This window comes from Copidosoma floridanum, unplaced genomic scaffold, assembly GCF_036245765.1.
Source record: "Copidosoma floridanum isolate Cflo_tuat_1 unplaced genomic scaffold, Cflo_Japanese_pri ptg000009l, whole genome shotgun sequence".
Lineage (NCBI taxonomy): Eukaryota > Metazoa > Arthropoda > Insecta > Hymenoptera > Encyrtidae > Copidosoma > Copidosoma floridanum.
The window spans coordinates 5,269,102-5,293,436 of NW_028321886.1; the positions used below are offsets into that span (position 1 = coordinate 5,269,102).

General features: G+C 41.7%; 1 protein-coding gene across 3 annotated transcripts in view; it reads right to left on the bottom strand.

Annotated features, from left to right (window-relative positions):
* nAChRalpha4 (nicotinic acetylcholine receptor alpha4) overlaps nt 1-24,335 on the bottom strand; it is a 72,581-nt gene that overhangs the window by 13,028 nt on the left and 35,218 nt on the right. For 2 of the 3 annotated variants that reach the window (XM_089589848.1, XM_089589847.1), the window contains exons 4-7: nt 20,081-20,261; nt 7,103-7,218; nt 5,946-6,114; nt 1,725-1,861 (exon numbers count right to left, since the gene is read on the bottom strand). In XM_089589848.1, coding sequence (XP_089445974.1) covers nt 1,725-1,861; nt 5,946-6,114; nt 7,103-7,218; nt 20,081-20,261 — 603 coding nt within the window. Of the gene's footprint in view, nt 1-1,724; nt 1,862-5,945; nt 6,115-7,102; nt 7,219-17,971; nt 18,153-20,080; nt 20,262-24,335 lie in introns of all 3 variants that reach the window. The other variant, XM_014348286.3, reaches the window with a different exon arrangement.

Below are 24,335 nucleotides of genomic sequence, written 5' to 3' on the forward strand. Positions count from 1 at the left end.
TCGACGCGACAGATGCGGGCTTTAAGTTTTTTTAAAAATTTATTTCTCTCTATCGTTGCATCCAAGAGCTATGTAGTAGATAAAATGAAAAAAAAAAAGGTGTTGTTTATCTTCCTTTGGCGTGACACGTGCCACGGGGCGCGAATTTAATTAAATTTGCCATTCGTCGGAGCGTGAAATTTCGCGATAAGATCGCTCCCCGGGATTTTAATTAAATTTGCTTGTTTAGGCGAATTGAGTGCACTCGAGAGAATTTTACCAGCGGGGTAGGGCTTTTCCTCGACCTTAACTAAATGAAATCTCCCGTCGTGGCTGGGAAAATTACACGCTCAAACGACAAAATCGTCCCCCTGTCGAGGAGGAGCGAGCCAAAAGGGAGGCTTTTGAAAATTCGTCGCTCGGACTCCACGACGCACCCTTCGAATCGACCATGCTAATTAAACGTCACATCCAGAACACACAAATCTTATCGCGTACGTTCTCAACCCACTCGATTGGCCCAATCGACATTGTCAATGAATTTAAACACTATCTACATACGAGGTATTTAATAAAAAAAAAAAAAAAAAAACTTGCACCATAGTATCGCTAATAAAAGCTCTCTCTGTGGCGAAAGAAAGAGGCCCTCTTAGCCCAATTCCAGCGCGATCTCTGCAACAAGAGCCCTGTATTATTATCTTGATTGCATCGCCGCGAGTGCCTACCCGTACATTATGGCCCCGCGTCGAGAAGAAAAGCGTCGATACCACCCACTTTCTCTCTCAGTCGGAGATTAGGCGGCCATTAACGACGCCTCGTGGAGGAGATTGCGGCACTCGATGTAATGGCTCCATCGGGTAGCGTATCTGGGGCGAACGGCAACAAACGGCCGCTGAATCGGCTACATACGTAGGGGCTTCCATCCGTGTGGAGGGTGTGTAATCGAAGGGAGACAACAGCAGAGACGCGCTGCTCTCAGCTTCGGCGCCCGCCAAAGAGCCACGAGGGGTGGGGGGGAGCTTTCGACGCGTGTCTGACAAGCCTCGCGCTTGTGTTTGCGCTACGCGGTCGCCGAGGCGCGCTTGAAGGGGCTGACGTGTATACGTGCATACTTGGGATTCACTCTGTTTTTTCTTTTCTTCATTTTTTGCCGTTTGGCGCAAAGGCTTTTTCCGAATTACGCTCCTATGCGCTCGTGACTCGGGGACGCGTGTTTTCCCGTCTGTAACGAAATGTCTCTTGGGCTTGGATTAGCGAAAAAATCCGTACCGAAGGACAGCCCGGTTTTTTTTTTCTCCAAAAGTTTGTATACATGTAGGAACGGAAAAACGCGGTTCCTTTTTTGGGGAGATCTTCCAGGGGGCTGTGGGACAAAGGCCTCGAGTTCACTCTGGGTTTTTTTCCAGCTTAATGCCTCGTTCGTGCAGTGAGACTTTTTTCCCCCGAGTTCCGGAACAAAAGCGCGGAAAGGCAAAAAGGAGAGATTTCCCGTGCTCATTTGCAGCGGATGCGAGCATCAATTAATTTTTTTATTGTGCGCCATGGATTACCGAGGTGACGAGTTCTCCGTTTCACTGGCGCACTTGAGCATGACTTTTTTTTTTTTTAAGAAAGCGATTCTTTACTTTTCTCGCGGTACCTACGCTGTCGTCGATGAGCCCTCCAACCGCTTGAGTTGCCATCGCTGCCACGAATTTCGCGTTGAAAAATGTTTGGGCTTATACCGAGTGTGGAAAAGGACTTACCTTATCGAGACGAGGATCATGGCGAATATGAGGTACTTGCCGAGCAGAGGCACGACCAGGGAGGTCGGTGGTATGATTTCGACGACCAGCAGAAAGAACACGTGGAGACTAATGAGGATCGAAATGGACAACGTCACCTGTAACAAAGACCACAAACATGTATGCCATGTACTTACATCTATTGAAAAACTAAAGCAACGTAATGTAAACAAACGTGACTGTTAAATCATACCATTCCATCTCTTGAATTATAAACATACAAAAAAATAACTGTTTTCATAGCAATTAAAAAGAAATCCCATTATTTTTCTGTTTTCTCCGTGGGCTTCAAAATCAGAGCAAAAACTTTCGAGCCGTAGCGAGGAGTGGTCCTGAAATTATTTCGACTTGGAGAACGGCTTTTAATCCACGTGGACTTGGTCCTCGTGATTGAGAGGTAAAAAAAAAAAAAAAAAAAACAGCCCCCATTAATAACGCGAGTGTGCCCCTTGCGCGTATGTTATGTAAATAAGGACAAAACCGCGAGGGAAAGAATTTGCGTCGCGCAAGTACCGAAGCACTCGGGGCTAATTAGGCCGCGTTTTCGTTTTTCTCGGTATAACTGCACCAACGAGTCCGTACATCCGGGGAATGAAAGAAGAGACGGAAAAAGAGACTCGTGGACTTGTTCGTTCTTCTGTGTTGTCTCTCCTTTCTTTGAACAAGGGAAAAGTTTAACGCCGATCCGCCAAGTGTCCACGGCACAATCGTTAAGTACTTTTACCATGCACTCGACGAGAGAGACCTCGAAAACCTTGTGTAGTCTGTGTATCAATGGGTGCAGGTATTGCCGATCGAAAACGGGTAACATACTTTGTTCGAGAAATTCCAGTAACATGGTACGATAAAAAACAAAGTCTTTCACTTTGAATAAAGTACTTGATGTAAAAAAAAAAAAAAAAAAAAAAAAAAAAAAAAAAAAAAAAAAACCTGTATAAATTCAGCTTGAAACACTGTATTTGATATGATTTCGGCCACGGTTTATCGGGGAAAATTGTTTGTAGACGGGACCCACCTCGAGCTGTTTATTCACATTCGGTAAACTTTTTAACCATCAAAACTGATTGAGACCGAGCTTTTTCCTCCTCCTCCTCGATACGTCGATACAAGGATGCATTCCGCGTGACCCCAAATCGGTCAAACCTCTCGAGCTGTATACAATAGCTCTGTGTCCCGTGTATAAATATATATGTTTAGGTCGACCGCAATGTCGAGGGCGCGATTGTGGGGTAATTAGTTCCGGTCGCCAGTATATCTATACACACACTTACAGCAACTCAGTTCTCGCACGTGGTCGGATTGTTCCGAGTATAAGCCCCTTGTCTCTCGCTTACGGTCCACATATTTTTTGGTAACGCCACGCACGAGTACAAGTACATACAGTTAATAGATTTTTCTGCTGAGAAGAGCTGAGTGTCCTCTGGGTGCGTATAAGTACATCCCAATTTGAGAGTAGTGGAAAAAAACACGCACACAGAAAGAGAGTAATCGCAGGTCACGAGAGTAGCGTGTATGAGGATGTTTGGGGGCACGTAGGTACAAGAGCAAATGGCGCGCAACAACGCGTCGACTATCTCTCGCCTTCCTCTTCCTCCTTGCCGCAGGCGTTGAAAGTAGAATTTATGTGACACGTAGGCGTTGGTACTATACGGATACTTGCACGGTTTCCTAAAAGTTTCCTTTCACAACCACGTCTATAATTTTTCGTGAGGTATGCATACATGTACATATTGGTGCCCCGTCTCCCCCCGTTAAGGACTGATAAAGATGTCGAGAATATATTGACAGCTGCACTCTTTTTTTTTTTTTCCTCCCTTTTACCCAATGTGCATGTATATACGATAAAAGCACAAATGTATATATACATTCACGCATGGAGGCTCGAATAACGCTGGCTCGGGTCGCTTTGAAAATTCCACGGGCCAGCTGCCGCTGTTGCACACCAGTTCTGATGGATTATTGCTTATCGATTCCCGATGCCCGATGATTGACACTGTATGCCATTTTTGCCTCGTCTACCTCCTCCTCCTCCCGTACGGTATATGTATACACATGTGCACGTAAATACATATATATATATCCACTCGAGCGTGTGACGCGACATTGGCGAGTTGTGCGATGGCCCCGACTAACGTAATCCGAGACAGATTCTTTTTTAGACTTTTCCAATCACTGTTTGCCAAACAAAACAGGCTCACTTGGAGGAGAAATTGCAAGGGGCGCGTGTCTTTTTGTTTAGTTATTTATTTTTTTTATCGAGAGTGTACCAGCATCGCAAGGGTCGTTACATTTTTGTCGGGAAGTATTTCAAGTCCCAACGAGAACAGCATCGGCTGCATGAAAAACAAAAAAAATCCCAAAAGGTCCTCGAGGGCAGGATTTTGCGTGGATGATCTTCACGAGCGGGCTGGAAAACACGCGCACTCCACTGCACATAGGCCGGTAAGTTTGGAGGTCCAATTCTTTTTTTTTTGTTTTTTTTTGTTTTTCACTCTCTACGTGTGTGGATCTGAGTAGGTATACGGAAAGTTCAAAAGGAACGATTTTAATAAAGGCCGCTTGGAGTGAAAAAAAAGGTCCCGGCGCCCGCGCACTTTCGAGGGGCGTTTTTTAATATGAGAGCTCCGTGGATGGTTTTATTATACACGCAAGGGGAGAAATAAACTCTCGGGCGTAATCCGCTCTTTATTCGGGCGGTGCTTTTTTTTTGCGCAAAAGCCTCCGTAACTTTGGGCACATCTTAATTTTATTGCTATTGGTCTCGTTGCCGCGTCACCGAGGAATATCTCGAACCATCGATCGAAGAGTCCGATGTGCTTTCGAGCGCGAAACGAAGCGTAATTTTATCCACATAATTTCCTTTTTTTGTTTTCCGTAAAAAAAAAACATGACGAAAAACATGCTATCCGTACGTTTTTTTCTCAACTTTGACGAGGTTCCCAACTTTTGTGTATTCGGTAAATATTTTCGCGAAAAAACCCAGCATTTCCAAGATCTAAAAAAATCCCCGGCCATATCTCCGCGACGAATCTAATTGCTGGGATAAAAAAATGTTTCTCCCGAGACTGGCATGAAAAATGCGAAAGTCGCGAGCAGAGGGGACGAACAAATTACAATGTCCAATTAATTTGCATGATTCGCCCCATCAATCGTATATTTACACAAACGTACTATACACCTTACGCTATAATGGCACTCGGCGGGAAAATGGCGCGCATTAAAAGCCACCCAGGGCTGTGACGTATGTATGTATATACATGCGCAATAATCGGCTTTGGACGTCTCGGTTGGGAGGAAAAATAGCTCATATTGCCTTGGCTCGCGCGGATTAATGCCGTACGTTATAATTCCGGCACCCCTGGGGCCATGGAAGCTCAAAGGAGCGCTGCTGGATGCTTCCCAGTTGTAATGAAAGACTGGCGATATCAGCTACGCCGAAAAGATCGCGACACAGCTTGGGTGAGCTCGAGAAATTTTGTTCGATTTGGAGTTTCGAGAGATAACCCCTTGAAATGAAATTGTTATACCAATACTAAGGATCAGTGTTTAATTTTCTCGGCGATGGATATGATAAAATTTTGGTTGGCCCAAAATGAACGATTTAATACAAATTTAAAGAATATCGCGCGCATTGGAAAATTTAATGGAACGAAGAGCTGGATTAATTTCCCTTCGAGTTATTGTGATCCCAGTCGATTTTAATATTGCAAGTCAAAGAAAGGGGGTAGGGCAAATTTCGTTCTGTTCGTTCGGATTTCGTAGGAAAAAAAATTACTACTGAAAAGCAGTGAGAAATCGACTGACGCAATGGCTCAATTTTTTCATCGTTTTATTCCGACGACTCGTGAACAAAAAAAAAAATTCATGTTTAAAATTGAAAAATTATTCATGCAACTCTCCCCTGCGAGCTGCCGATTTTATGTTTTTAAAAATGCACGGCCCTTTTACTTCTTCCGAAAAGAGCTGGGATAAAAAGAGTCGGCCGAGAAGTGCTGAAATTGGATACAGACCTTTTTTTTGAGCTCACGTTAATTTAAATTCGTGTGTTACTCATTGCAGAGTGGCCCCAAAAAATTTACCAGCATAAAAGGGATGCGACAAAATAAAAAAAAAATAAAAATGCCGACACACCATGGGATGTATTCATTAGAATGAAGGAAAAAAAAAACACAAAAAACTCACCTTCTCTCCACTATCGCTGGGAAGGTAGAAGGTAAGCACAGTCAAAAAGGATATGCCCATGCACGGGATAATGATGTTGACCGTGTAGAAAAGGGTTTTCCGGCGCATCGTTATGTTGAACGTGATGTCCAGATAAGGCTCGTCGCAGCACGTGTAAAACTTTTCGTTCCTGTGGAATAAACGAGGATGAAACAAACACACAAACACACAAACGCGCAATAAATATTAAACAAAGAGAAAACACACAACGCAGCAGTGGAGGCAAAAGAATTCCGAGGCGATGGAGCGGTAGGTAGAAGGGACAACGAAAGCAGGTCAGACGCGTGGGAGCCGGGGCGTGAAAATGAAAATTCAAGAGCATCGGGGAATTCGGGCAGCAAAGGGAAGTGTATAATAATGAATTCGAGCGAGTGGCAGCAGGAACGATCCACCTCGCTGGGTGTTATTGGCTGCGTTGGCAATCGAACGAATCGGTCGCGGGAGCTGCGGAACAATATTAAATTCCTTTCGACTCGGGCTTTTTTTTTTTTTTTTTTTCATTTGCGTGCGTGTACACTTTCAATTTGCGAATTTACGAACAGTCCCGCGCGTGCAAGGATTTTCCACGTGAAACGGAACAAAAAGCAAATTCGATCAGCCGTTTGTCACTGTTTTTTTTTTTCCTTTTTTTTCATGGTAGCAGTTTTGTGGCGTTACGTAAATGGGATTTTCTTACGATTTTTCACGGATTTTCAGATGTAAAGCGTCGTAAAGCGCACATTGTAAAATTCCAAGGCCAAGGTACGAGTCGCAGTAAAAGTGTAAGCTGCAAGGCTATACACTGCTTGATGAAAAATCTCAGGATTTTACATGCTATTTTACGGCTGTAGCGTGATTTTGTTTTCTTCTCTTACTGGCGTAAAATTCTTTTCAAGCAATACCGATATTCAGACAAAAGAAAGATACGTTGAAGGAACGCCCGTAAAAATTAGAATCAGAAAAAGTAAAAAGGTTCGAAAATATTTCACAGTTAAAAAGCTCCCTTTTAGGGAAAGCAGACATGAAGCCACTAGAATGGAAAAAAAAAGAAAAAAAAATATTCGAAGCTTGATTTAAAAACGTAAAAGTTGACCCGATCGACGACACGAGAGGGGGTGTAAAAACAAAGTGACTCTCACCTCACCGCAGGAACTTCGAGTATGTCCCACTCGACGGACATGTAGAACTCGGATAGGTCGACACCCACGTCGACGACGTTGCTGCCGGATTTCTCGTCCATATGCCTCAGATCCACCTACGGGACAGCAGAGCAGAGACACAGTTTTCGGGAGCCTTTTTTTTTTTTTTTTTTCTTTTTTTATTTACCAACTAATCGATTTTTTTCTTTTATGCTCAGCAGCTGTACAGCGCCAGCTGATACACATATACTACGTTGTGTGCTTTTTTTCGTCCCTTACCTCTCGTCCGCAGAGCCGCTCGTGCGCGAAAAGAGTTCATTTTCCCTCTGTCGCGCTCGAGCGTCCCTTTGACGATTGCCAAAGCTGTACACAGCCAAGCTGATACACCTCCCAACCCTTTTTTTTTTCTTCGCATTTTTCTTTTCAACGCTCCATCGGTCCCTTCTTTCTGGCTTTTACCACGATAACGGCGATGCTTTACTTTGAAGTCATCGAGATACGTAAAATGAATAAAATACAAAAACTCATTCAGTAGTTAATCGAAAGAAGAAACCGATCGAGTCTTCAACGAGCGCTATGTAGGCATATACAATACAACACAACAAAACAAACTTTCAAACCAATCAACGCACACATGGGCTATTCTACCACGTGCTCGTGGGCGTCGACTCCAGGAAGCTTCTCCGTAAAAAAACGGATATTCAAATCATCAATAAACTCAGTCCCATCCAACTTTCATCCCTTGTATGAACCGATTTCATCACCCACGTGCCAATACTTTAACGATGTGAGCTTCCGGAACTCGATACATGTTTTATACAGTTGTTTAGTCCTCCGAAGCGCCCTGCCAGACCGCAAGAGCTTCAAAATTAATATTCAAAAGAAGAAATAGAACAGGGCACTTTGGAGGCGTCGCAACGCATCACCCTACGTACACTAAAAAAACAAAAACAAAAAATATGCTGCGGTGCTAAAACGTGATATGCATGTCAAGTACACATAAATCTATAATTACGTACAATTATATTGCGCGCGTACAACTCATTGAGCTTAAATATACATTTCCCATTGCAAACAGCAAACACATTAACTAATTGCAGGCTCGTACATTTTTATATACACCACGTAAAAAAAAAAAAAAAAAAAAAAAAAAAATTAATTCAATAGACACATGTACATATAGGCATAGAAACAATAGACAAAGATACGTGTAGTGTATTAGTGGGTGGCATGTATACATGAGAGGTGAGTGTGGGGGACAGGAAAAAGGGGCTACAAGAGCGAGAAGCGTCGAATTCACAGAGAGAGAGAAAGTCATATCTATTTTATGTATATAATATACTGATGGACAGAAGTGTGTGTGTATGTCTGATAGTGAACGATTGATATGTTGAAAATATGTGGGTAAAATATGTAAGTTACACAATATAATATATTTGTATATAAAATATATAGGGTATCGGTGCAAGAAAGAAAAGTTTAAGGTGAAAAAGAGAGCGGATGAACCGATGTGATTACAATTACTGTACTGCATGTATGCTCCGCAGTCGCAGTTTCCACAGGCAGCCACCAACGAGATTTTTTTCGTGTTTTATCAATTGGTCTCAATGGTAAGTATTTTGACCAATGAAAATATTTCGGATATTATTTATACTTAACAATGGTAATGGCAATGATGATGATGGTGGTGATGATGATTTTATTAATAGTATCATTATAGTAGGTACACAGGTGATGTATACATAATAATCGCCAATGGCATTGTATTATATTTGGCGTGTCAGCATTAAGCCGACGTATATCGGTTGTACAGACGGGAGAGTTAATTTTTACAACGCAGGTAAGATGTACCATCGAGCAAGGAGAGCTGGAAAAGTTATATCGTCCATATCGTGCTGTAGTAAATCTGCTGCTTCAGCTGAACACAAGTATACAGTTTATGCGATATGGTGATGTATAAACATTACAGTATTATCATTATTTTGGCCAACTCGCACGCTCTTTTTTTTTTTTTTTTTTTTTTTTATATATATTATTGATGTTTATTGCTCATTTCACGAAATTCGAGATGTACAGTTTCTCGTAAATTCGCGATCGTTTGCTCGATGCGTGTTGAACTGAATGGATTTTTTTTTTTTTTTTCGAATTCCCTGAGTACAGGGCGCGTGGGGATTGACACGACGTTCGCGCGAATGTGCTGTTTAATTAAAATGCATGGATCATTCCCGTTTTTTTTGTGTTTTTTTATATTATTATAATATTATTGAATGATTGTTGTAATTGTCACTTTAGTTTATTTTTCAATTGTATTTTTTACACCGCAAAGAAACGACAAATCGTCATGATAGGTTGCCATTGTCCTGTAGTTTGTTTATAACTTTTGTTTAGTTGTAAAAAAAGAAATTAATTACAACCGCTGAGTAATCAAGTGCACGTGCTTTTTTACACGATTATACATGATAATTTAATATTTTCGTAGTTTTCTTTCTTCATGATAAATACCATCGATCGTTTGTCTCGTTTTAGTTATCATCATAGTTTTATCGCATAGGTATACGAAAATGTGTAGTTTCAATTGACCTAGAGCCTACACTTCATTCTCCTCTTGGGCCAGCAATTTTTTTTCGCTCGAGAAAAATTTGTTTAAGAAAAACCACGTCCATCATACACAAACCACTAGTACAGAAGATGATACTACGTTTTGGATTATATTATCTCGGCAAAGTAACTAGAGATTATGAAAAAAGAAAGAGCTTTGCCTCGCAAAATCAAGCGAAAAAAAAAAACAAAAAAAAAACACATTTTCTCGGGAAACGAGCAAAGATCGTCCTCCCCAAAAATATTTTAACCCCTACCGAGTGTGTGCGCTTCGATACGTCCCTCAACGTTCACCCTCGAGAGCAGCGAACAGCCGAGAAACAATCAAGCATCGCGAGCCAGCTAATTTCACGGTCTTCGTTCCTGGCTCGAGAAAAGATGAAAAAAAAAAAAAAAAAAAAAGATCCTTGAAGAAAAGTAGGGTTGAATGGGGAGGGGGAAACAATCGTCCAGCCAGCTCGGTTCATTGTCCGTTCGCTCTCGGGTCTATCGATTCCAGCCGTGCACATACATACGTATGCGCATCCTGGCGATCCTACACTCTTTCTATCATCAGCCTTGTTCCCTCCCCCCACCCCTCTCTGCAGGTACACACTCTGGCCGAGATTAAAGTCCCCGCACCGAGGGGGTTGTTAACCCCCCGCTGCCCCTTCCTTTGCTCTTATTTCTTGGCGCCCAACTGGGCTGCAGCTCCGTGCTTGTTTGTAATGAGCTTTGTTATTCAAGTGGCAAACAAAAAAAAACAGCCGCTACGGAAATCTGTCTCGCGCAAAAGAGCCGGAAAGGGATCGGCGTTCGGGCAAAGCCAGGGCGGGGCCCGTCGCTTTGCTTTTGGAGTCTTTTTTTCGAGGCTCGCTCTTGTACATTCAAAGTTGCGGATTTAATTCAACCCTAATGAGACGTTGTATATTGGGTACACGCGAGAACCAGACAATCGGAAAGAAAAAGGGATCATCGAGTCGTGACATTATTGTATACATTTTTGTTGTGGGTGGTGTTAATTTTTTTTTCACCAACTAAACCCAACTAAACCATGTAAATAACGTTTACCGGCTGGTGTAGCGATGTTCAAGGAAAGTTGGCTGAAACGGTGTACCAGGCCTCGTTTGCACGCGAGTGTCGCCCCCCAATATTGCCTACACTGTAGTTTTATTTCGTGTCGTTTCACGCGACGAAACGGAGTAGTGGTACTTTGTCACGGAGACAATGACCGAGAACAACCCCGTGGCGGCTTGATACCAGCGGGAGCGAGAAAAAACAACGGAGTAACGAAGACCCGGCGAGCGGATGACGAAGCTTTCTCGAGAAAGTAATAAAGTTACCGGGGAGCCCTTGCCGGCACAAAGGAGAAAATATAGAGTCCAATGACGGGAGTCCGGGGGACGATGCAGCGGGGTATGCATGTATAGGTATTTATATACGTACACAGAGGAAAAAATCGCCGAGGAGGAGGAGTTCAAAGGAACCTCGGCCCGCACGGTACAGGCGCACGTTGAATGTATACGCGTATCGTACGGGCATCGCGAGTACAGCTACAAACACGGCTAAACAAAAGTACATACTATATGTAGAGGAGAGAGATAAAAATCGAGTGGTAATAGTCTTAGTGGTTGCACACACGTTCCACGGGGCAAGACAGATGAGGTTCCGCGAGCCCCGAAACGCCAGCCCACGACGCCCCGCCCTCCCGTTCGGATCGGGCGATTATCGAGCGACCTAGTTTCCTGCCGCCAGAGCTGCGTACAATACCTACACTGGCCCGAAACGTCGGAGGACCGGGAGACGCCGGGGTTTCTTTGAGGGATTCGGTTGCTTGTTTACCGGTATCTGAGTACCGTTGCCGAGGCATGTGACGTTTATCGATTTCGAGGGGGAGGACCGAAATGGGCCCAGTTGCGTACAACTCAGGGATTACAAAGTATCTCTGCCCGTCCCACCTTTTTAACGAGCTTTAAACTCCTACATCCCACTCGGAGTGTTTGAAATTGAGGTAATTCTTTATTGTTGGAGGGAAATCACATTTTCATGCGTCAGCTCGTAAAATGCCAATTTAATAACGTGAGCTCCGAAAGCTACCGATATCGCTCGTTTCGACCTATACCCATCGCTGACCGGAACTTTTCGTATTAGCGTTGGGGGAGCAACAACGCGTGCGTATATGCAAACCAGATCCGTATATTTATTTACGTTGCTGTACTTGCGTCCTTTAATTTTTCCGCGCACGTTTAAACAGGTGCGCGTACGGTGTGTCCGTATACATTTCTCTTTCTGCACGTATTTTAGTTTTGGAATGAAAGTAGTGAACTCGGGGAGGCGAAATAATGCGCGGTGATGCGAAGAACCGCAATAAAACTGAAATGTACGGGTTACAGGTCGGAAGCACCATTTTTACACCACTAAACTCGAAGAACCAACGCGAAAGACGCATCCTTTCGCTTGTAACCATCGATACGATTTATTTGCAGGAGCTCGGCGTAAAAAAAAAAATGTCTCGCAATTCGGGGTACAAAAAAAAAAAAAAAAAATACAAAAAAAAAGTACTAAAAATACAAAAAAATGTATACGGGGGTATCGAATTTTCGTAATTCCAACTTAATTGGCAGAGATACGCGTCCCCCTTTAAATTGTTTAACGAGATAATCCGATTACTGCGCTCGTTCTCGGGAAAACGCGCATTGCATTAATTAGCTCCTTGCGATTCTCGTAATGAAGATTACTGGCGCACGGCGCCCCGGTTGGTGAGATTTACAATTTCGTCTCGAATGTTTGTACGCGTGGGCTTCCTCCTCTGCAAATTAACTTTATTACAGCGACTTTGAAAAATATATTTGCCCTTGAAAATGAATTGATTTTTCTCCTCGTATAACCAATAAGGTTGAAAATATTATTTTGCGGGTTCAAGGATACGATATTGCAACACAGCGTGGGCCGGCTGTATTACAATGCCCAGCTACTTAGTATCTCGGAAACCAGAGGAGATTATGAAGTCACTCCGGCTTATTGCATCGGGCATTAAACTTGCAAATTGCAGGCCGCATCTGGTATCCTTTCTGTTTTCATTGAGAGAATCTTACTCGCGGTGTACCTCGAATAGGGTCACTCTCTTATGCAACCAGACCAGATAATTTAATTTTAAATAAAGGTGGAGCTCAATATTGATCATTCATTAAACTCTCACGGCATCAAAGCCATAAAGAACATTTTTTTTTTTTTTTTTTTTTTTTTTTTTTTTTCAATGCCGCGATGCAAACCCAATTTTACGTATACGCCGGTTTCATTTAAATGGGCGGCTTGTAACTCGATCGCGATGTGGGTTTATCGGATTTTTATTCAGACATTTTTTAACTAAATGTACTTTGTGCTTGCACGTTACGGTTTCATGCACACCGTAACAAATAACGGTGAAATGTGTGCGATTTCGAGTTTGCATTTAATTAACAAAAATTGTCAATGAAAAAAGCTCAAACGATGGCTTGCGCAGTACAGTCGTCAAATATTGAAAATTCACGTATTTGAAAAAAAAAAAAAAAAAAAATAGCCCATTGTGACTTTGACGTGTACAGTTGGTATTTTTACTGTTTATTTTAATTGTATTACACGGTAACAATCGCGAGACAAAAGCTATTCATCAAGCCGAATCGCCGAGCCTAAGCCTGCTGCCAAGTTTCGGGTAATCCTACCCAAGATGTATACGTATATGTATGGGTAGACTTCCCGGGATATCTCCGGAGCCCGTTGTACTCCAGAGGGCCGAGGGGAGGGCGATGAAACTCTAATTACTTCGGGACCCTCGCGATTTCTCTTCTCGCTTGTACCCCGAGCGCGGAGCTTGATAAGAGCTTCGGCCAATTTTCGACGAAAATTTCACCGAGAGGGAGGGGGGCGATAAGTTTTTCCTCGCAGATCGCGAGCTGTAATAGCTCTTTGTGCGTTTTCTGATTTCTCCATTTTTCTTTTCCCCACGATGGATTGACCCACGGAGTGGAAAATTCGAGGTTTCGTTCTTTAAGTAAGTGTCTCATCAGTTGCGTGGTTTGGTGAAATGGGTGGAGAAGATTGAATGTAATGCTTCTGGTGTAATTTAATTCTAGAAATTGTTGGCTTGCATTGATGTAGGTCACTTGTACGTGCGAGCCATTGCTCTTTAAATTTCTTGGCGCCAACTGGAACATAACTTGACTGCGGAAAAGCAACGCTTTAAATGCTAAAACGTACAGCCAGTCTTTTCTGCAGGTAGTCGAGCTTAAATTTCTTTAAAGTGAAATAGTGTTCTATTTTGTGCGAAAGCTCGAGAGCATTGTGTTTTTGCTCCTCAGAGTACTTTTATTTTGCGAAACCAGAGCTGTTCACATTTCCACTTTTGCAGGTTGCAACTTGTAATCGTTAATTCACAAATCTTCATACTTTAAAAAAAAAAAAAAAAAAAAGAAAATAAGTAAATAATAAATAATTGGACAAACATTGATATTTTCTTTATCGGACATGCGATAATGATTTCGTGGCTTACACGTCAGTATTACCTTTCAAATGTACCCGATTTTCAATAATATTATTTCGTTCACCTGAACCTGTATGATTTTCTGGTCCAACAAATTTACCAATTGTCTTGAGACTATTCTATTTTAAGTATTTACTTGCCTCTACGTATTTCAAGTGCTACATGCCACAATTGATTCATATGTATTTACAGTTCGTTCTATGCATAAAGATTATTATTATTTTTATATTATATCATACAATCAATACATTATATCACATGATTTATGTTGGATTATCTACGTTACTCGCATTATGTTGCAGTCCTTTACGGTGAGATCGTATTATTTTTATTTTTGATTAAAGAAAATTTTTTAAAACACATTAATACGCATATACTCTACGTTTAAGGGTACTGTTGAACACTCAAATTTGTGAAAACTCATGCATTTTAATTGTATATCGTAAGCAAAGATTACTTTCAGCGGTACCATGGTATACAGAGTCACACAATACATTCATATACTGTACACTCGAGTGAAGCGGCTGCCTCAGAGTAACACGCTACTGTTTTTTGCTCGAAAACTCACGAAACTATTTCCAACCCACGTTAAAATTGTTGCGGTTGAAATGGTAAATTTGTCCTCTGTAGAAAAAAAAAAAAAAAATAAAAAATACGTTGAGCGTTTTAATCAAGTCTCACACGTATTTCTATCATTGTACCCTCTCGCAATACTATTTATCACCAAAATAAAACGAAGTACTTATCAATTAAAAAACCATCAAAATATTATTAAATTTTTTTTTTTATATTTACAATCGAGTAATAAAACACATCACGCACACCCAGTGCACATACTAGAGTAGCATTTTCAACTATACACCTGGAAACTACTCTAAAAACAAGATTCGTGAATACAGAATTGTTATTTAAAAAAGTGTTGTGTACAATATTGACCCCCTCCCTCCCCCACCCGCGAACCACTCTATTGATGCGTCTTTGGTGTTTACTCACTGGACCACAGATAAACACGTGTGCACGAGCGTATAAATGTGTAAATGTGTAAACTCGTGAAGTGAAAATGAACTGAATCAGTACGGTGTACGTAGCGTAGGGGGGAGGGGAAGAGGGGGGTAATATTGGTGCAATCATCGCTATAATACTGGAAAATTTTGAGTGAAATCATTCGAGTCGTGCGTGGGGGTGCTTAATGGAATTAACGCTGATGTGGCAAACCCTTCGCTGAAACGGACAAAACATAATATGTAGGAAGAGCCGAATTTTTCGATGGCCAACGATAACAGTTACTTCGCAGGTTTCACCAGTTTCTTTAACTGATTCAGTTTAATTTTTAAATTGGAAAAAAAAAAAAAAAATTGTGCTTGAATAAATGTTGTTGGTTGATGAAAAACATCAGGGAGAGAGAGAGGGGGGGATCTGCGAATGACCTATCTGGTACATCGTGATTGAAAACGCTGCAACGATAATTTGAGTTTGCGTCCGTCACGAGTGGAATTTCATGTCCGTAAGTCATGATTGGATCGTGGAATATGTAGATAGGCAGTCTGCGACTGCATTGTTCCGTAAAACTGTGATGTTATTCTGAAATTCATCAACGTTAGACATTTCGTGAAGGATATTTGAAAGAAGCCCACGCGTACAAAATTTATGCAGGCGCTGGTTCTGTGTAATTTTTTTTCTTTTTTTTCCATGGTAGGTGAGGGATTTCTTTTTCTCTTTGCAGCACAAGAGGGTACAAATGAACTAGAGCTAGAGCGTAATTTTTCTTCAAACAAATGGATGAACGATGGAGTTTGTTGTTATCTTCGTGCTTGGATAATGTGTTAACAAATTATTTTAGCTTAACGAGTTACTCATACAATTTATATTTCAGCTTTTAGATTTAGTTTTTAATTTGTCTGTGGACATGGTACTCTCAAATTATTATAAAAGAACAATGAGTAATTTTTATTGCGTTCAATTTGACCACTTGACTCAAAAACTTTTCAATCTAGCAATTAAAAATTTTATTTACCCAGAGTTGAAGCAGTTGATCACAACTTTTCAATTGTAAGTGGAACAACTCTTGTAGGTCTTTTGATAATTTTACGATTCAAAAAGTTGAGAAACAAGAAACGCAGTAATCTCTGGAGAATTTCAATGTCTTTAAGAGCAAAGTGCGGAGAAGTGGTCGAGTATACGATGTCCACACTGTGATGCTTTTTAATTGGTTATTTTTTAGTATTGGTTTTTTATTTTAAAACAAAATAAAAACTTCTAACAGTTACAAAAACTCAAATGGCTTTCTCATCGATGCTCGTACTATAAAGACATCAAGAGAAAATTATCAATGTAATCATATAATTCATGCCTTATTTATATGATAAACAAAACGAACATGTTATTCTTCAACGAAAGGTTCCAAGTAACTAAATAACAAATCAGATTTGCATGATCAAGGCAAATAGACTATACTATGTATGTACATACACACATAAAATTTTTTCAAGCAGCCGCAGGTGTCAACTAGGTAATATATATATGTAATATTAATTTTCAAGCATAAAGCAGCAATTTTTTTTTAGATTTTATTATTTTTCATTTTAGTTGTTGTTTCTCCGTTAATTTCATAATTGGCTCATTAAATTTATCGTCGTCATAATTTAACAAACCGACTCAAATACTATGCACCGTTTCATAGATCTAATATTTGTAGGTAAGAGTTTAGCATCGATCGAATTGAAAAACAAAAGATAGGAAAAAAAATTAAATAAAAATAGCACTGACCCGTACTCATAACTCTTAACGTATACGTATCGATAGTCGAAAAAAATTTACGATGCACCTATTCTCGAAAAAAGAAAAAAAAAAAAAAAAAAAAAAAAAAGAAAAAAAAATCTATATCAATTAACATTGCACCGAGGGACTAGGACAATGTGTTGCTCCCTCGTTTAACTATCATTATTATTTTCATTCAAATCAGCTTCAGTTATTTAGATGTATTTTTTGTTTGTTTGTTTGTTTGTTTTTTTTTTTTTTTTTTTTTTTTAGCAAAACAACATATGTATATACATTTATGTATATATGGAAACGATTACAAAATTAGTTATGGTATAATCATATAGATGAACAAAGAACGATGCACGAACGACGAACGTTTATAACGTGTCAAAACATTGTCATTACAAAAGATAAACAGGAATGCATTGTATATGTGTACATATGTATGAGGTACAATATTTATATAAAAATATTTATATATACGCGTATGCACAAAATTTATATAAATACACACACATACATACATACATATATATTTATGTCGACGTTCAACAGCGCATCTCACGAACGAACGAGCCAAATCAATCGTTATTATTACGTATATATAAATATATATATGTATGTCAAACCAGCGAGAGAGTGATGTGGTAATACGATATCAATCAATGACCGATCGATCAATTTACCTATGGACTTTTTATCACCCGCGTTGCAGACCATTTACTTGTGAAACGCAACAGGCCATTATGTACATGTACATGTCTTATTTCATGGAAAAGAAAAATGTAACGAGTTGGCGCGTCTGTCGCGAGGTCACAGGTACGTAGTCTAAATGTACGCGGGTCCAGAGAAAAACGTGTACTCAGTTGATGTAATGGAAAACAAGATCGAGCGGGGCAAGGCCAAAACAACAATACCCGGCACATTGAACAACAAAAAAAAAAAAAATTAGACGAAAAAAAGTAATAGTCTCTCTCTCTTTCTGGTTGAAGCAAATGTCACACTCTCGGCACCTTGAAGCCGTCATAGGTCCAGGAGCCTAACTTCAAAACGCAGGTCTGTACGTCGTAAGGAAAGAACTCAACGTCGATGGAGCAGGAGGACTTATAAACTGCCGGCGGCTGCCAGACGACCAATCCGGAATAGTAGACGGTGGCTTTGGTCATCAGGGTCACCTCGTAGTTGCCGTCGGCGCTGCGAACACCGTAACAGAAACAAAAAAACAAGCCCCAGATGATAGCTGTACGCATAACTCGTCTTGCTACCATTTTTCTCAACCCCTGTTTTTTTTTTGTTTTTTTTTTTTGTTTTTTTTTTTTTTCCTTTAAATATAATAGCCATCCGCTGCTGTTACTTGGCTCTGACCGGTGACATCCGAAAGGTTGACTAGTACTGCACCTTTGTATTAATACACACGTGAGATGTTGAACCTTTCACGGCTACGATCAAAGTATCATTGAGTACATATGGTGCACCCACATAAGTCACACTGCACGTAAAAAGAGTAAAAAAAGAAAGAAAAAACTAGGTGGAAAAGTTTTGCCTCGGAGACACTTTGCAGGCTGTAAAGTAACTTAAATAATTTCTATTATGTGTAAAAATAATGGTAATTTCTTATGATGGTCCATTGATGTGTGCTGTACGATTCGGGGGAGGCCCCGGACGCGGGCTGCTCGTCTCCTTTGGCTTCCTATGGTGTGTTACTTGTCCTTGTGATCAAGAAGTGGCGCGTTTTACGTAAAATATTCTCCACCACTCGTCCGAGTAGCAAAAAATACTGGAACGGGCGACTTCCGCTCGTCAGGAGAGGTAAAAAAAAAAAAAAAAAAAAAAAATAATCAATATCAATCCTTGGAAGAGAATAATGATAGCCAATGGTGGTATGGTGGCGGTGGTTGAGGTATCATAGGTCATCGTAGTACTATGGTGGTGGTAGTGGTGGCGGTAGAGTGTGCATTGTGTTGAGCGTGCTCTCATAAAATATGGCGTTCTGCGTCGTCTATACTTATAATACCAATAACATCAAAGACAACTACAATATTATTATAAAATAAAATACAGTACAACTATTGTGTGTATAAAGTGATGACATGTGGTGACTGTGAAGGTGGTCATACATATATAAATGGTTCACACTATTTATCTACTTAATTGGGATAGTGTATACCAGCTGGAAAGAATAAAGTAAGTATTTGTAGAGAAGAGTAAAATAGAGTCGACACGAATAGTATTAAAAAAGTAAAAAAGTAAAAAAAAAAAAGGAGACACATGAAGTATAATACACCCATCAGTTGCTCTACGTGGTTGGCACACGCACGCTCGCACACAATGCCATCTCTTCTAAGAAAAATTTTTACGAAAAACGTAAAGTGCTGTTGCTACGACTCTACTTTTTTTTTTTTTTTTTTTTTTTTTTTCACCCCCGTAGCTTTGCACTTTCATTAAGTATGAGCGCATTTGTGTGGGTTTCAGAAGAGGGGGGTCGAGAGGGGCTCGGGGGTACAAGTCATCTTAAGCTCTTGCGTGATTATAATCAAAGAGCTGGCGCACACAGATGGATTTGGTATAGAGATAACTCAATGCGAGAAACACAAGGGGATTGTCAACGACTAGAACAACAACGACAACAATATAATGACAACAACAAACAATAACAATAATAACAATAACAACAAAGACAATGAGAAAAATTGTATAGTGGTATCGAGGGATCAACAACAAGTTTAACTCCAAAACACGGCTTTAAAAGACAAGGGATCAAATTTTCAAGTTGTTAACTCCTCGAGTGGTATAATACATATACGTATATATTAATAAAGTTATAGTCTAGAGGGCATTATTGATATTCGAGTGTGACATGTATAATTATAGTTACGTGTGTGGATGTAAGATGCATATATGAAGGATCGAGAGATAAAAAGAGATCATTACTTATCAATACAGTATACAAGAGTGAGATAAAGAGAGAGAGAGAGAGAGCTGTAGTAGTAGAGTATAGCTACGTGTTATACGTATAAAAATGAAGAGAAGTCGTGAGAGGTAGATATATGTATATATTATACGTAGCGCATGCACGAGGTTGAGGGGGTGGGGGGTGGGGGTGGGGGCCCGGGGGCGTTTACCTTGAAGCCGTCGTAGGTCCAGGACCCGAACTTGAGTACGCAGGTCTGCTCGTCGAAGGGGAAGTACTCGACGTCGATTTCGCAGGAAGACTTGTATATCGCCGGTGGCTTCCACTCGACCAGGCCCTGATGGTAGATGGTGGCCTTCGTGGCCAAGGTCACCTCGAAGTTTCCGTCCGCGCTGCGAGCGAGCACATTAGTGGTTCTGGGCGCTGCGCCGGTCGAGAGAGCTTACTTTGTACTTTTCGATTTCTCAGCTGAGCACCAGCAGCAGTACGTATAATAGCAGTAGCAGCGCGCCTGCTTCTCTCTTTTAATTTTTTGTTTTTTTTTTTGTTTTTTTTTTTCCATCGATCGAACGCGTGGCTTTCGTTTGTTCGTTATATTTTACCCCCTTCATCGAGTTTGCTGTACGTTTTCTCTCTGTTCACGTCATGCAGAGATGAGCAAACCATGTGCTCACAAATAGTAAAATATGGTTGCTTCGTTATCCAGTCTTGGTGGATTATAAATATACTTAAATTAATTAAAGATACAATATTCATACATGGACACAGTATCTCTGTCGTAGCTCATATTTACCACTGTACTGTGTAAACACCTTTTTTTTTTATTCGTAGCACATGTAAGAAAAACAAAAAAAGAAAAAGTTTGCCCATCTCTGACGTCGATTCGCGCGAGAGCTTGCAAAAATTGCTTTTTCAATTTTTCATGTCTCGAGTGGCTGAATGATTTTTTCGACTGGTGCCGTTTGTCGTGAGAAAGTAATATTCAGACTCGCTCTGAATACACAGATCATTTCATTTCAACGGCATACCAGTGCAAAAGCAAATCGCACAGTCAACACACGGTGTAACGGCAAGAGAGACGAAAACAAAAACAAAAAAAAAAACAAAAAAAAAGAGTGTACTTGAGAACTTCCACGCTCTCTACTGCCAGGAAAAAAATAAAATGAAATACGCTGTCGCGAAGTTTATTTCCACGAGAAAGAATAATAGAGCTCGCAACTGCGGAAATGAGCGTGTTGACGGGCACATGATGTATGTGCCCTTGAGTGAAAAGTGGACTGTGCATTACATCGCGTTTCGGACGAACGCCAGGGTTGGGAAAAAATCATTCGCCACTCCGACGGAAAGTCGAACTGTTCGAAAAACACAAAAGCCCCGAATCAAGGTGAAAAAAAAAAAAAAGAAGAAAATTGGCCAAACTTTTCATCAATGTCTTTTCCACTATTAACCAATCATCCTCACCCACGTAAATACTCGGTTACGTGTTAACGGTCAACGCGTAAAAAAGTTCGCGTGCGCGCTCAATGCGTATGGTGCACCTATACGGGCTTCTCGAAAGAGACGCTTGACCGCGTCAGCGGTGAACTACGCAAAGGGTTAAAAAATCGAGGGGCGAAGCCTTTCGTCTGTAGCTCCGTGCGCCCGTATTGCTTGGCGTGTTTACTCCCCGATGAGCTTAGGTCGCGTTAGCCTCGCGTGTGTCGAGCATATGACGAGAAAAACTGTTTTTGCACTAACCAAAGCCCCGGTTTCCCATCAGATCTCAGTATTTTCGGTTATTTGGAATAGATCTACGCTGCAATTGATTCAGACATGAAGATATTATCAGGGACACGTAGGGCGAGTTTCGTCGGCGAAATCAAAATCGAGGCACGATTCGGTCATGCTTGCGTGTACCCTCCTAACCCACTACCCGTTCCCATTACTTGCCATATCTCTCGGTCTTTCCGCATCCTTATCTCTAATTTACATTCTCCGGCACTTTAGCGCGGTGCACGTACCCACGGGAAATCATAATTTTCCGTTATATCAATTCATTATCGCAGCGTAAATGACGCAAGTGGGCTTAATGGGGGGAGGGGTTAAGAATTACTGTGACGATGGTAATTAAGGGAGGGGGGCGCTGCAGGACCCTTTTCCCCCTTAAATTCACGCATCTTGCCTGGTAATTTGCAGAGACTTTATTTTTCTCACGAGAGGTGCACCCAAAACATTGAAAAACTCGTCCATTTGCATTTGTACAGCGTCTGACCAAACTCGATTTGTTCTACTTACTACGGATATCAAGCCCAAGTATTACGATGGTCGATGCAAATATATTTGTGCAGGGCATTTGCCATCGTTTAACTGTATGCATGAAAAAAAAAAAAAAAAAAAAAAAAGGTACAGGTCACCCAACTTGCATTAGATGAGTTTTAAGCCACAACTCGAGCGTCAACGCGAAGAGCATCAGCCACCAGACCGCGAGTTATAGGCACCGCAAGAAAACTGCTACAACGGAGGCAAAGAAGAAGAAGAAGCAGCGAGCTGGCGTGGTCGTAAATCATTTTGTCCAATAGAAAAGTTCCCGGCAGCGTCGCTCGCCCGCCACGCGGCAATTTATTTAGCGGATTTTACGGCTACAACCACCCCCACCTTGACAACCTATAGTCTTGTTTCTTCATCCTCCCAGCGCCTTTTACTCTGACTTATGCGCGTAGCGACATCCTCCCCCGTATGTCCTCCGGAGACTATACTTTTGTACTTTGCTCTCGCGCGCGTGCGACCGACGCGCAATTTCAAACTCTTCGGAACGACCGACTGTCCCTGTGCGTGTAGTTGCGTTTACACGCCCCGTGTATCCACTACCCGGTGAGCCTCTCTCGGGCCTCGTGAACGTATACAACGAGATTTCTTGCATCACGTGATCCCTCGAGTATGCCTGCACGTGTCTTTGGGTGAGTCATGATAACTGCGGGCATTCATCCGCTTCTCACACCGAGAGGGGCGATATTTTTCTTCCCTATCGAAAAAAAAAGTGCCACGTCTATATCAACACAAGAGCTGGCGCCCGGATTCCCGGGTCGTACACGAGCAATCCGAGAAATAATCACTCCCCAAACCCCGCGCTCCAATGTACGTTATACGGAGAAGCTCTATCATGCGTGTACGGGGGCGCGCGAGAGTTTTGCCCCGTACGAGCAAAGTTAATTTTTTCTAGGCTGCACGAGAGAGAGAGAGGAAGAAACGAGGTTCGCGTATACATTCACAGCCCCACCTCGTTGGGTGTGCACTTTTTTTTTTTTTTTTTTTTTTTTTTTTATCGTACGTAGCCCACGCGCTTATCAGCCGGTGGGGTATTTTATTCTCATTCTTCCTCCCTTTCCCAAACTGGGAACCAACTTTCGCCCTCCTACGTGTATACGTAATAAGGCGCTGGTGGAGCGAGTCCGTTGATTTTTCACCCCAAAACTTTCCGCTAATATAGCAAAGGGGCTCAGTTCCTCCTTCGTTCGTTCTTCTCCTAATTTTAGTCTCGGAGAAATTTTCCCCGCCAAAGTTTTAACAGAGAGAGAGAGAGAGAGATAGCCACCGGTTAGAGCGAAAGTCGAACAAAGATCGCCTCCCCGACCGGAGTGCACGTGTTGGCGCACTTGGAAATGCGAAAAGCCCCCCCTCTCACTCGATTAATTGTCATAGCCCAGCGTGGTGTCCTGTAGACGCGCACCGCACCAAAGGGTGTGTAATTATTATTATTGTTATTATCTCTCACAAGCAATTCGCCACGAGCTTCGAAGTTGATCAATACATTATATTTGATAGGTAATATACGTGGTGGTGGTCGTCATGACTCTATTCCGAACGGAGCAAGCGATTGGGCTACATGCGAACCGCTTCGAGTACAGTCAAAGTATACCGTTGCTGCCGCTGTACTGTTTATACACGTAACATGTACCATAGCAGTGATAAACGTGTATACCGTCTACTCTCCGTGGCTCGACAAATCACGGAAGGGCGAAAGTTAAGGTGGAATTCGGGGGGGTAGGGTCTCGAGGCAAGTGCGAACGTGCCGGGTGACGTTTATTGTGTGTACGTGTACGGGGAATGGTACGTGGTTAAGCTTGTACAAAAAGAGAGACCAGAAGAAGAAGCAACGAGGCCGATCTGGAGCGGCTGACTTGGCAGACCGTGGGAGCTTCGTGACCCCCCCGAGGTGGGTGTATACCACGAATTCTCCTTTTTTCTTCATTTCTTCATTTTTTTTTGCTCCGTGTACTTTTGGCGCTGGCGTCCGCACAGCGTCATCTTTTCTTCGCTCGCATCGATGGATTTGGGGGAAAAAACCCTTGTAAATCGAGCACCCTGTTTACCTGTAAAACTCTCTTTTTTTTTTTTTTTTCCTCGCACACCTGCCGGCCCATGCCCTCTCCCCCATGGCAAAACAAGTACCGCTCGAGAGGTCGATTTACTCGAGACTCTTACGTGGT